This window comes from Taudactylus pleione, unplaced genomic scaffold (assembly GCF_031769625.1).
Source record: "Taudactylus pleione unplaced genomic scaffold, aTauple2 ptg000264l, whole genome shotgun sequence".
Lineage (NCBI taxonomy): Eukaryota > Metazoa > Chordata > Amphibia > Anura > Myobatrachidae > Taudactylus > Taudactylus pleione.
The window spans coordinates 73,834-88,546 of record NW_028284666.1 but is presented as its reverse complement, the minus strand read 5'-3'; the positions used below and the strand labels follow the sequence as shown (position 1 = coordinate 88,546).

At 42.1% G+C, this 14,713-nt stretch overlaps 1 protein-coding gene across 13 annotated transcripts in view; it reads left to right on the top strand.

The window, feature by feature from the left end:
• Positions 1–11,871, top strand: part of AGRN (agrin) — a 582,966-nt gene extending 571,095 nt beyond the window's left edge. For 12 of the 13 annotated variants that reach the window (XM_088481095.1, XM_088481096.1, XM_088481100.1 and 9 more), the window contains 4 exons: positions 1,224–1,256; positions 4,454–4,678; positions 7,799–7,902; positions 10,915–11,871. In XM_088481095.1, coding sequence (XP_088337221.1) covers positions 1,224–1,256; positions 4,454–4,678; positions 7,799–7,902; positions 10,915–11,072 — 520 coding nt within the window. In that variant the 3' untranslated portion in view covers positions 11,073–11,871. The remainder of the gene's footprint in view (positions 1–1,223; positions 1,257–4,453; positions 4,679–7,798; positions 7,903–10,914) is intronic. The other variant, XM_088481097.1, reaches the window with a different exon arrangement.
• Positions 11,872–14,713: the final 2,842 nt, after the last annotated feature.

Sequence of the window (14,713 nt, the reverse complement as noted above, 5' to 3'; positions counted from 1 at the left end):
CCGAGGGCCTTATACGGCCCCCGGGCCTAAGGTTCCCCATCCCTGTTCTAACTGAACTCTTTATTCTGTATATACATAGTTTTTCCCCAACATGACTTTAATACACAGAGGCTGTATCAGATCTGCATTTCCTGGTTACCTAACATTTGCCAGGTATCTCTCTACACACACATGGCCTTGTGCAGGCAGATAACATTGGTAGCTCTCAGTGCTGTTACACAGATACTGTACTTCTGGCATCTCTGTGCCTGTTTCCTACATCACTGAGGAGGTGCCATTTACAGGATGGTAAAATGTTATCTCGCTTGCACCAGGACAGATGAGTTTCCCAACAGTAAGCCTAGTTTTCTGTCTACCGTAATTATCTATTCATTAGTAGGAGGTTGTAGTGCTTACAGTCCCCTAAGCAGCCATATTTATCATGTCAATTCCCAGTATAGGAACAACATAGTACCCTCTGCTTCTTGCTATGTTTATTACCCTATACTCCATACAGAACACTTCAGCATTTCAGACAATAACAGAATTTACAGTTTGCTCAGAAGTAAATGATAATCGGTAATTATTACTGTATGCCTTGCGCAGATGACACTATCCTGGGATTCATCAGCTGCAGCCATCATACAGTGCAGGAGATGATACCAGCCATTAACCTCTGCACAGCCCAGAGCCTAGTCACATGTAGCACACAAGATCTGCCTCCGGCTCACATCTAGGTCAAGATCTATTCTCTCCTGCTCTATTGCGTCAGTGTGACACATATCCTCTATAGTGCACTTCTCCCTGCAAAGTAACAAAATAATACTTTTTAAAAATGACCCTTATAGTCGTCAATGCAGTGTCATAGACAGCAGCTGGGGAGCTGGCTGCCGGGTGATAAATCAGTCTCCTCTGTGAAACTGGGACAGCAGAGTACAGGACAACCTGAGAACATGTGATGTGTTAGGGAAAATTAGATCTTCATTTAATGCGACTGTGTTTGAGGCAAAGCCGACTTTAATAATAATAAGCAATGAATCTGTGTCTAGCTCTCAGAGCTTTATTAACATTGGTTACTGTCCGTCTTTGAGATAGAATACAAGGGTTAGTAACAATGGGATGTGAGAAGTTGTTGTACATTAAATCGGATCCAGGGAAGTAGTTGGGGTTGGTGGTAACTGAACCTTTCTAGTTCTCCTGCTGCTGCTTACTGCATGCTTCCCCCTCTCTCTCTGCTTCTAAAGTCCTGACCCTGTGGACAACCCAGATGACCCCAGGTGAGAACCCTCTGCCTGCTCTGTCTGTTGCTGCTTTCTTGTCTGGTGTATTTATTTTTTTATTATTATTTTGTTGGACTTCATTTCCTTGGTTAATTGAATCTCTGTACAATGACAATGAGAGATACATCATAAACCTCCCCTAAACTAAATAATAGTACAACTTTCCATTCATAATGAAGGCTTAACTGAAAGCCCCTTTCACCATTAGTGAGAGCCTGGGATTCCCCTGTATAGGACACACCTGGTGTGACAGAGGTTCCCCAGCATCATCACCCCTCTCTCCTGTACCTGCACTTTGTATACTCTCCTGGTATAATCATCTGGAGAATTTAGAATCCTCCGAAAATTCATTCTACATCAGGGGCACTCAATAGGCGGCTCTCCAGCTGCTGTGGAAATACATATCCCAATATGCCCTGCCAGTTTTAGCATACAATAATTGCAAATCTGTGGCAAGGCATGCTGGGATGTGTAGTTCCACATCAGCTGGAGGGCCGCATGTCGAATAGCCCTGGCCTACATGTTGATTAAAGTTCTTTGGAGAATCGGTGGGATATTATTTGAGTATAGCATCGGAATCCGTTCAGTATCTCCCATAGTCAATGTGCCAAGTATATGAAGCCCCATGGTTTGGGGCAGTGGGAATCTTTAAGATAAATTATTCTTCCAGGTGTAAATTTACTTTAAATATAATAATAACATTCACTGACTGCGGAATGACAATTTAGGAATCACATTGGGCAAGAGTGGTGCATGAATAAGATCAGCTCTAAAGATATTAGTGATCTTTTTACATTAAATTCACATTGCACAACTATTAAAAAAACCCACTGAATTTAGGGCTGTATTCAGAGATGGACACTCTACCGATGTTTGCGCAGTTGGCTGATGTGTTTTGTACTGTGCATACGTCTGAGTCGCACTGTTCATGAGTCGCCATTGGTTATTGATGGCTGTAGTAATGATGAACAGTCAGGGGTAAATTTACTAAGATGGGAGTTCTATTTAAGAAGTGATGTTGCCCATAGCAACCAATCAGATTCCAGGTATTATCCTCTAGAAGGTGCTAGATAAGTGAGAAGTAGAATGATTGGTTGCTATGGGTAACATCATCTGTTAAATAGAACTCCCATCTTAGTAAATTCACCCCTTAGTGTGCGTATATAGGCGGTAACTGGAGGTGGCTAGTCAAGCGCGAGCGTGTCGTAAGCATTGTGGGAGCACGTCGTAACTGGTGACTGCATCTATGCACACAGTGTCACTGGTCCCGGCGGCTTACTTCTGATGGATATCCATAGAAGCCAGTGCGACCGATGGTGCATGTTTGTACGCAAGCAGCGCCTTTAAGATGCAGCCAATGGGCATCGCTGAACAAATAACAGTGGCAGCGGCATTAGCATAACTTCTCACTACCGCTACGAACAAAGAAGCAGCTGCGACGGGATTAGTGCCCGCCTCTGAATCAGGCACTTAAAGCATTGGACTACGGTGGAAGTTCGATTTGCCAACATTGCCAATTTCTAGTGATTTTTGTTGCAGGATTTATAACGGAGGTAGCTGTGGCTGGCTCTGCCATTGAAAAAAAAAATTGATGCTTTAAATCCCGTGGCATAAATCCCAACAAATAGCTGTTCATTACATTTCTCCCAAAGTGTCATCTTTTGAAATCTAGACGAGTAGATCGCAAATTCCACTGCTATGCTATTAGGGAGGCCAGCTGCTCCATTGCAATGTCCTCTCATGAAACATATGCCCAGATATCAGCATATTAACAACTCTTGCTGTTTGTCTGGCTGGAAACCCCCTTAGGCAAGGGAAGCTCCCTCTTCATAAGCTGATCCTACGGACTCGGTCTGCTGTTTCACCAGCTACATACAAGTGGCCTTCTATGGTAATTAAAACTACTACACCCACACCGATCCGATTACATATCAGTCCCTTACATATTGGATTTCCAGACAATAAGGAGAATGTTAAACGTGGTGTCTTTTCATGGTAGTATTCAGTAGACATGAGTCTTGTCAGTATAAAGCGGCCAAAGACCATCAAGTGACCATTTTGTATTAATAGGACTTCACTCTAAAGATATATGTACCACCAATAGGAGTGCAGAAAATAACCACAAGACATGGTTCCACCGTCCGCTAATCTAAGCTTTGAAATTGAATAAAATACATAACTTCAGCTTAATAGCAGAACATTACCTGTGTCGTCATGTTTTAGTTTGTCAAGCTACAACATGATAACGCATGTGATGGTAATGCAGAGTTCTGTTGGTAGTATCACAGTAGGCCCTTATTGAAGAAAGTTGAGGCTCATTGTTGCCTTGCACTCTCGGCTTTCCTGGGTGACAGACACACACACTAGTTTGCTCCCTTTGCAGAACTTCCACTGCCCATCAGCTCTTGCATTTCTGCTATTTCTGTAGTGAGGATGATCTCCTTACAGCCCATATATCTGTAACATGGTGCCAAATGTGAAAAGTGAAGGTGGTTTGATATGTTGTGTTGTCTTGTCAATGTGCGCTGTCAGTGTTTGTATGTGTACCTTTTTTACATATTGATAAAATGAGCGGTGTAGTCAGATCATTATATTATATGGAAGGAATATAAAATTATTTATTTCGATATTGGGGGGTAATCATTTACAGCAAAAATGTATAGGGTTCATGGAAATAAAACCATTACTTAATACTAACCCTTCCCCCCCACCAGATTTCCCTGATATGGGTCTTAGATACTAACTGTGCCCCCTCCCCCCAGCAGACGCACACATATTTCCCCTATATGAGTCGGAGATACTAACTCTGTCCCCCCAAAGATTTCCCCAATATGGGTTAGTGATATTCACTCGGCCCACTCCACAAAGTTCACCCAATATGGCTCAGAGATACTAATTCTGCTCCCCTCAACCCCCACACATAGTTTTCCCCCATATGGGTCCGTAGATACTCACACATCCCCTACCACCACCCCGCAGAGTTGTTTTTATTCAATCACCGCCAGACTACAAGCTTGGGCACTAAGGTATAGGGGGAAGGTGGGATCCTCAAAAGTGTCCTACTTACATAAATTGGTTTTATACCCTAAATTGTGTTATTTTCAGGGCAAGCGGTTATATTATTGTCCATATCCATGTAACTCTGAAATAACCCTTGTGTAAAATTAATTAGTGATTGTGGTTCCTCTCTACAGCGAAAAGGCCCTCCTCACCAACCAGTTTGAGCTAAGTATCAAGACTGAAGCCACCCAGGGTCTCATTCTCTGGAGCGGTAAGGGCACAGAACGGTCTGATTACATAGCTCTTGCTGTGGTAGGAGGTTACGTCCAGATGACTTACGACCTGGGCTCGAAACCTGTTGTCCTGCGCTCTACAGTACCTGTGAACACCAACCAGTGGATCCGCATCAAAGCACTAAGGTAAGAGATTCTGTAGGACATTATAGTAACAAAGACTTAGCAATATTTCAGACCTAATACATTTTTACTACTAAAAAGCAATAATGTGGAAGAAATGATGGAGAAAATATATTAGTGTTCTCTCAGCGCCCGTACTATAACAACTAGAGTTAACATGCTTGCCAACATTTGACAGAGCAGGTATTCCCTGAATCCCCCCTTCTCAATAGGCCTGGTCTGGTCCTATAGGGAGTGGAAAATCCCCACCCCTTCATAGAGATAACCAGCTCACTGCTGAATATCATTGGGACTTTCCTAGTACTCCCTGGGCTGTTTGTACCATGGTAATAAGATTAATAGTTGACACAAAACTAATAAAGTCATTTTTATTGTGCCATATGTAATGCTCACATAAATTCAATTAAATAAAACAGTATAAATTGTTGCTTTTAAGAAAAAACAAAGCAAAAAAAAATACGCACCCCATTGTTGGAGGAAAAAATGCGGAGACCATTATTTTGATTTAGGATCTTAGGTAAAATGGTTATTTAATACAGTAAGCAGATCATTGAATTACCATGATTAAATTAAACTATGATAAATGTTATAATGAATTGTTCACCTCATTAAGTTACTCACAGCCACAATCTGTATCTGGCATCAATCAAAGAAAGAACTTACAGTATACCTTCACTGATTGGCCCACTGCCCATTATAGTGCTTTACCATAGTGATTCCCCAGCCCAATCTGGCAGTGGCCTTGCGAGGTCTTGGCTGGGAGGGAGTAGCTATGCGACTGCGTGTACCCAATTGTTAAATGCAATTGAATTGTTAGGCACGTACGTGACTCTTATGAGTATTAGTCCTGCAACAGCCTAAAGGGCTGGAATTCTTGGCTAGATGCGGCCTTACAACAGTTTTGAGAGCTGGCAGACAATTTGGCTAGTTGGGCCTGAAGGCTGTAGGTGATGAAGCGGCCTTTGGGCAAGATGTGGCAGATGAAGATCTGTGCAATAATAAAGTCACTGGCGTTGGTATGCCGGATGGCGCACTGAACTTGCTGGAGTGTGGCCTGTGCCGCTGGGTTGACACAAGCAGCTGACGCTGTAGTGCGACCTGTGCCGCCGTTGTGATACAAGCAGCTGACGCTGTAGTGCGGCCCGTGCCGCCAGGTTGACACAAGCAGCGCACGCTGGGGCTGCGTACTCTGGACACAGAGTACTGTCCGTGCCGTCTGGATGACACAAACGGCAGAGGACAGGTATGCGAACGGTGCCGCCAAGATGACACTAACGGCAGGTAGATGATAAGCAAACCGTGTCGCCTGGATGATACAAACGGCAGAATAACTATACAAAAGACAGGAGAACTGGAGCTCGACTGGGTGACAGGAGACTAAGCCAGAACCGGAAACACAAATACTCTATCACCGGCATGGAGTGAAGGGCTGGCTGTGATTGAACAGATAGAGGGTCCAATCAGAAGAAGCCCTGCAAGCTTAGCAGCAGCTAAAACTGGGAACTGCAACCAAGATTATCTGCTAACCGCAGATCCTAACAGGAATATTGGAATGTACTTGCCCTATTTAAATAACAGTAAGACCTTGAGAGGTCCGCTTAGTGCTTCTTAATGTTGTTTCTGGAGATGTTCAGAGATCATGGAGGTAATGGACAGGACAGAAAGAACAGGATGTGCAAAATGTATACATTTTTATTACTTACCCAGTAGTTATGTACATTGATGGTGCATACGTCTGTTCTAATAATTTACTAGATCAGACCTAATAAAAAGGTAAAACTCACCAAATCATACGAGTGTTAGAAAATTAGACAGCGTTTACTTCAAATTAGCACTCTTCTTTTTTAATTGTCTAGGTTTGGTAATGCAGTCACTTTGTACATCTATACACATGGACAGTAACATAAAGGAAGGAGTGCTTTGGTCTGAACATGTGTTTGGATGGCATTTATAGACATCAGAGGTACTTGGCATTATCTGAAAATTAATGTACATGTATGCCAAGTCAATGTATAATTACTGGTTGATACTTGGTAAACATTTATAGGCATTAACATAGTTGCCAACTAATATCCATTGAGAATCCTATTTTTTAAAGACTTATCCCTGGAAATATCCCTAGAAGGGCACAACATTTAGTGAGAACGTGGGCCAAATACAGGGACAGAGTATAGGTCAAACCACATGCATGAATTCCCAGAAGTATAACTTCTTTCATGAAAGTGGTGTCATGCCAGTCTCACAAAATTATTTGAAATGTAGTATATTCTGACACAGATTCTACTTTTGTCATAAGTGTTAATTGGCATGGAGAAGGATGCAGTGGGTTGCAGAAAGTCAGCCTGGGATAATTCATCATCCGTTATGCCCTTCAATGTTCCCCCGGGATAAGAAAAGAGTGAGGCATCTGCAGAATGGTGAGCGGGTGGGAAAGCTGACATAGACTTGCTGGGGCTCGTCTGCTCCGGATTCCTGGGCATTCCACTGGCCTAGTCTATCTCTACTGCCTTGCCAGTGATCTGGGGTTTAGTACTGCGGTGCCTTATAAGTCATCAATAACATTACAGCCAAACAATAAAAATGTCTTATATTGATGTTATATGTATGTCCAAATATAGGCACCCCAGTCCGAATAGCTGTGCAAAAACGCAAAATTTCTACAACATTTTGGGTATACTTACCCTTTCCCAAGCAATACAAAGCAATGATATTGCATTGGGACGCGTCGTGCATCTTTCACTTGCTCTTTAGCGGACTTCAGCCAATGTAATATAAACTTAAAAAAAGCGCAAGTATTTGTTGGGGTTCATAAATGGGTCTTATTGTATATTTTGCAGGACTCCAATAAATGTATACACTACAATATATTGATTATTAAAATAGTAAAGTCCTATGAAATTAGTGATCTGTATCAGCAACAAGGGATTGGCAGGAATGTGAGATGACTGGTCTGCGAGGGCAGACTTGGCTGCACATTGCCATGTATGCCAGTCTCTTGTAACCATGCAGAACATGCAATCATTCAGTTACTGTGTACTGTATGGAATGGTAAGAAACGCGCAGAACAACGTTGATGTGAATGGCTTTTACCTGTCACTTATCTGTTCGAATTGTGCCTTCTAGAAATAACAGAGATGGTATCCTACAAGTTGGCAATGAAGCTCCAGTCTTTAGCTCGTCACCGCTTGGAGCCAAACAGCTGGATACAGACGGGGCCCTCTGGCTCGGTATGTCTCTTTAATTATGTCTGCAATGTGAATATCCTGTTTGTGGGCCTGATAATGAGTCGCATGCATTGGCAATATTCAAATAGCCGAGCAATTTTTTTCTTTTGCTACTGCGCATGTGCGTAAACACTTGTACGGTACATGTGTCACACTTTCTGTGTGCACAGAGCTGCAGTTGCGATAGAGGTGCACAGTATCAGATATGTATTGGAAATGAGCTGGGTGTGCCTTGGAGCTGGCTATTCAGACACACGGAGATGCACTGTCTTATATGTGTGTTAGGGGAGTGTCCGGGGCTGCCATCAGAAACTGTGGATCCCAGGATTGACATAATCGGCAAACGCCCCCCTCAGCTCTCCAACCCTATCATGTCTCCCCAGCCCCCTTTTGTCTCTCCAGCCCCCTTCTGTGTCCCCAGCATCTCTCTAGCCCCCTTTTGTGTCTCCAACACAGCTCCCCAGTTTCTCTCCAGCCCCTTCTGTCTATAGCTCCAGCGTGTCTCTCAGGCCCCCTTCTGTTTCTATAGCCCCAGGGTGTCTCTCAGGCACCCCTTTAATCTCTATAGCTCTAGCATGTCTCTCAAGCCCCCTTCTGTCTCTATAGCCTCAGTGTGTCTCTCAGGCCCCCTTCTGTCTGTATAGCCCCTAGTGACAGTACTCCCAGAACCCCGTGCATGCCCTTGTCATCGGACAAGTGAATCAACCTGACACAGGGGGGGAGCCAGGGGCTTTGGCATGCTACTGATGGAACACAGGGCCCGGCCTAGCGAGAACTGTCCCGAAGTCCCAGTGGACCTATCTGCCCCTGGAGGTAGGAGCCAAGGCTGGGCCCCCGTCTCTCTCTGGGCCCAGGACTCCAGTCCTGGCAGTCTTCCACTGATGGCGGCCCTGGGAGTGCCCTGGACGGGTTGCTGAAATGTTTGTGTACACAGATGCTTAATCGCTCACATTGGAGACCATACTCAGAAGTAAAATCTTAACCTGCCATAGGGCCGGTGCAAGTTTCTATGGTGCAATCAATGGTGGTGCCTAAAGATGCACCAAGCTGTATTACAGCATATATAGACTCTCAGCATGGGCGTCTCAGGCTTTGCACAGTCAGATGCACGCTTGTACACAAGGGAAAGGCTCTTACTAGTATTAGCATATAGTTGCAGACACGACTACAGCAAAAGACGCTAAATACTATAGGTCGCAGCACCTTGTGACTCTGATCAGACCGTATACGTCATTGCCATATATCATCCTTAAGGGTGTATTCAATTGCGAGCAAAAATTTAAATTTTCCAACGGTACTGGTTTTTCCCACAGTCACCTTTTTTTTCTTATTCAATTGCCTGAGAGAAATTCAGGCGCTGTAATTTCTATAAAAATTACCACAGCTTTTTTCTTGAAACCCCAGATCGGGTGCAAAGTCAGGGAAATCTTTATTTTAAGGTAAAAATGTCAGGACTTGGTTCAAAAATACCCCCCCCCCTAATTTAATTAAAAAATGTATGTAAGCGAAAAATAATTACTTTTTATTATTCTATCACATTTTTTTTTATTGGCCTCAATTTACCCCAAAATTATTATTTTTTTCTACTTTTATTGAACTTTTTCATTTCATTCGTTTGCAATCAAACGAATAAAAAAGCACCAGAACTGAGAGAAACACACCGAGCAGGAAGCGGAACTTCACAGGTTGTGACAGGTGCAAGGTGCTAGAATAAACTTTAATTATATATCTGTTTGCATTTTACATTATTGCCCTAAGATCATAGTATCAAGTACATAGCCATAAGGTGCGTACACACTAGGCGAACAGGAAAGACAGTATGATTACGATATCGTAATCGTACCGTCGTTCCTGATGCCATGTAGTGCCTACACTGAACGATCAGCGTTCAGTGCAGGCACTGTCCATCATTCCTGAACATGCCAATTTGTCATTATCGGCAGATTGTGTTGCATGTTCAGGCGATGGACAATGTCGGAAACGACCAGCGGGAGTGCGCATCGCTGGTCGTTTCTGACATAAAAGTGCACAATTACTGAGCGATTGCACGATTACGATGTCGTAATCGTGCAGTCGCTCAGTAATATCGCCCAGTGTGTACGCACCTATAGGTATGAAAGGAAGTATAGTGAGTGAGAGCTGAGCATCATGGGAGTTGTAGTTTAGCAGCAGCTGGATTGATTTCTCCTCTTTGCATGATACTTTAAAATAAATAAAACTCAGAAACTCTAGGTATACTTTGCCCCCTTTGTCATTGACTTTGGTGATCTAAATAAAAACCATTATTGCAAAAAATATATATATATTTTAACCTAGTAAATGCCACTGTATCTATTTATAATGTTCCGTTGGACTCAGTAGGTTGTAGTAATACTATTGGAACAGCCAAGATGTGACTGAGATGAGACGATAGTTAATCCCTGTTCAGGGGAAATGGTTAGTCAGTGTACTGATACGTATCTATTCATATTCTATCAAGTCAGGGCAAGTTTGACTTATGTTTGTGCTTTATGAAAATAGGGACTTTCCATCCTGATCAGTTACACGGATTGAAACTGCTGAACATAATATTGCTATTGATAGTACTTGTCTAAATATAGGCATTTAGTTTCCGACTTATTTCTGTAAACAGTGGAATTTTTTGTGGACTAGATAGATCAGAGGTAGACAGCTTATAATTTTCTAGCTATGGTGGAACTACAAGTCTCAGTATTGACCGCCAACCTCTTCAAATTTTATTTGAAGAAGCTTCACTCATGACTATTGTTTTTTTATTAAAAAAAGCCATGAACCGTACATATTGCTTATACAAGCAGCCATCTTGCCTCAAATTCCAAGATGGCTGCTTCCATTTTGTTCTTCAGTGATGCCACTAGTGAATTACAGACTGCATAGTCATGAGGCAACAAAATGGTTTCCTCCTATTTGACTTTATAATGTGATTGCCATTTGATTTTGAAACATTCTTTTCCAGCATCTGCCTTACTTAACTGTCCTGTTCTTCTGTGTGTGCAGGTGGAATAGAGAAACTGAGCGTCTCATACAAGCTGCCCAAGGCGTACAGCACCGGCTTCATCGGGTGCGTGAAGGACGTTCTCGTTGACCAACAGGAGTTGCACCTGGTGGAGGATGCACTGAATAACCCCCCTATATTATATTGCTCAGCCAAATAATTTGAGACCAACTTATCTTCCTCCTTTCTGGCCTAACCCCTATCCTGCTCTCCCCACCCATCCACTGCTGTAATTATTTTCTATTTTTGTAAACTTATTGCTTTTTATATTTTGTGTGTGGGGGGAGGAAGGAGAAGGCAGTGTCTGTATTTGTGTGGACATGAGTGTGTTTCAAAAATGCAACCAGACCAAAATCCCTATGGGGTGGGCACAATGTTACATAACTGAGAAGTTATGTTATCTGCAGGTAAAACGTGAGTACAGTGCAACTCACAAGGGCCTTATTCAAGTCAAATCAGGGATCACATGGGGAGATGAAGGGGACATTTTGTATTGAAGTCCAAGTTACTTTAATGAGAGGGTTGGTTGCATCAGGCTCTACACTAACCCACCCTGACGGCTGCAGTGTTCTTGCCTTGAGTGCATGCGTCTTGAGCCCTTGTGATGTGTGATATGTAGCACTTGGGCTGTACAATCTCCTTACTGAGAGCTAGCTGTGTTATGAGTTGAATCGTTGTCCCCGCTGCTGGCTGCCTTGCATGCCTGAGACATGATCATAAGGAGAAAGAAGAGGAGATAAGGGGTTTCTGATGTACAAATGTGGCCTTGTTATAATGATCGTCTGCTGTGTGAGGTCTGAATGGTTCCCAAACCCCCTGCCAGTCAGCTCCCTGTACCTTTTCCATATCATGATGTCCTCTCAGGAGGTCTCCATTATATAACCTTCCAAAAATTGACATTCCATTTTTTTTTTTTGGATCTGTGAGTTGGTTTCCAAGTTGTATTTGTTACAGCAGAATTGGGGTGGGGGGGGGGTGGGGGGGGGGGGGAGTGGGTAGAAGAGTATTTTTAGTCCTCCAAATCCACTTGTACAGTTACCGTGGAAGTTGGTTGTCTGTTTATTTGGTCCACTGAAGTTGTGAAATTTCCTTAGCTTAACCAGTGTTACAGAGCTTGAGGAAAGGCTTAATCCCTTCTAGGACAGGGTGTTAATTAAAATGCTGGAGGACATGACATTATTTTTCTTTTTTACTTTGCCATTTGTTTTCTTGTTCTGTATGAATTATACATGATCTTTTAGCGCTGGAAACATTTGTTTAACCCTTTATTTCTAACCAATATGCAGTAAATAGTCCTTACTAGTCTTCTGGAGAGTTGGCACCGGGTGCCAGTATTTACAGTTTCAATATTAAGGAAGGGTTTTTTTTGGAGTAGGTGTAGATTGTAACAAGCTCTATCCTAAGGGCAATGAAATATGTAGTTTATTGAACAAGAAAACATTATTAGACTCTTTTTTCCGTTGAGGATACAAAGAGGCTTCACCAGCTAAGACTCTAGGGCCTGACCATACAAGGCTGACGGTTGTGGACTCTTGTCTCTTCAACATTGTACTAACTATAAGGATGATACACATAATTACACACCATTTCATTAGTACAGTATGTGTACATGTAACTAGCCTGACTGCACTAGATTGTGTGCCCTTATCAAGTCTGTTACCTGTGATTTGCAATTGCATTGGTGAATAGTACAAAATAAAAACAAACTAAGTGGGACAATGATTAGCAGGCTGGATTTATGTTACAATTCCTACATCACAGAATATTATTTATTTACTGCTTCAGTTTATCTGCAAGTCACGGCTTGCTGGGATCAATGTACGGGATACTAGACTGGCATCCTTGTCCACAGTTACAGGTAATGATTGGTCATCTACATAATGACGCACATCCAACACAAGATAATGTAGGTGGCTAAAGAGACAGTCACATGATCCTTATATGATTCAGACACTGAACCATTGCAATAACGCACATCTTACAAATGATATTAAAACTGATTTCACATGATCAAGTATGGAAAGAAGGGTTAAACAAATGTAAAACCGTATTTTATTAAGTTTACAGAGAATTGTCCCTAAGCGGCCCGACTGGGCGGTTTACTGATACCTTTGTTCTGGGCACATGCCAGTGTATAACCATCTGTGGGTGGTTACAGAGTTAATCTCAAACCACTTAAGGTAATTGATGCTTCGCATCTGTAAATTGCTGCCATTGTACACGAATGGAGATTTATTACGTGGGAGCTAGGGGCGCAAATGCTGTAAATATACCTTTTTTTTTGTTTGCTTTTGCTGTGTAACAGATGAAGTTTAGGATCTTATTTTGTGTACCTGATCCTTCTCCCTGACTTGTCTGTAAAACTACCCTCTGGTCCATTCTGGAAATATAGAAAATTCCTCTTGTATGCACAATATTTAGACGTTTTTGGAGATCAGAAGCCACATACCTCTTGATCAGTGTGCATTATATATTTCTCCTGGAATATCAATCTTATTTTCTTTTTAACTGTGAAGCTATCCTTTTAGATGTACTGGTAGGATTGGGACTGGCGATCACAGCCTTCCAAACTCATGTCCAGGAGAGAAGAATTCTTAAACAAATCCACAATTTATGTAGATCTTTATTACAGATGGTGATGTGCTCCGGGCAAGTTACCAGGAATGTTAGTGGATGGTAAGCTGGAGTCTACGGCTTATTATTTCTATTCAAGTTCCTTACAAAACATTGTGGGACACTTTTTGTTGGTGCTATTTTTGTACATGAAACAAAGACCAAAAGTATTTAAGGATATTTCTTTGACAGGAGGTATAAAGGGCATTACAGTATGGAACCATATGTCAGCATCTGGTGACGGCAGACGTGCATACAAGTGGAATTTATTGTGGATGGAGCTAGTTTCTTGTGTCCTTGTGAGGACTGTTCACTTTAGCTTAGGAAGAGAGGGATGGGAGGGTAAAGCAATGTATTACCAAGGGCTTATCATACCCTATTCAAGGTGTGCCAGAGAACAAAATAGAATGGGTATCGGTACCGTGTGTCTCCACTTAGTAACCGCAGATTATGCCCTGTGATGATACTCGTTCGATGTAGGTTTAGCCTTTCAGATGATCATATAATAGACTCTGCAGAGTGTTACAGAGCATGGCAACCAGCTGTCCATCATTAACATGTTCAATCATTGTTTGCCACTGTTTTTCCTATGTACAGGTTACAGTGCAATGCCTTGTCATCCATTGCCTCAAAGAAGTAGAAGAATTCACACACTTCACAAAACTGTAACTTACAGCCACAGATTTCCCATTGGCTGCAATAGGTAATGAATTCTAAAACTCACAGTAGAGTGGTGGCCAATGTGATAAGACAGCAGTGGACAATGAATGTTTATGTGAGCTATACTCCCATTGGATAGCTTACTTTGGCCACAGGAGCTGTAGAATATATCAATTCCTGGTTATTATTTTTATTTGATCCTGCCATCCATACAACTCTTTACCATATTACCTGGCACAATTGAAGTCATGTGCACTTACATTATAATTTTTTCTGGTTTACTAGCATTTATATCCATAATGTACTAAATAATTGTGGGTTTGTTTTGGTTGCTTTTTTTGTTTTTGTTTTTAATTTATGTCTGTCAATACATCACACTTTTAGGGTAGTAAAGCCGCTGTGATCTGCTGTAGGAGTCTTGGAGGACTGTGCACAGTATTCAGAACAGCATGTTATAACCATTACTAACTTTATTACTTGTCTTTCGTCCAATCACCACAAAATAAAGTCTGAAAACTATTTAAAAAA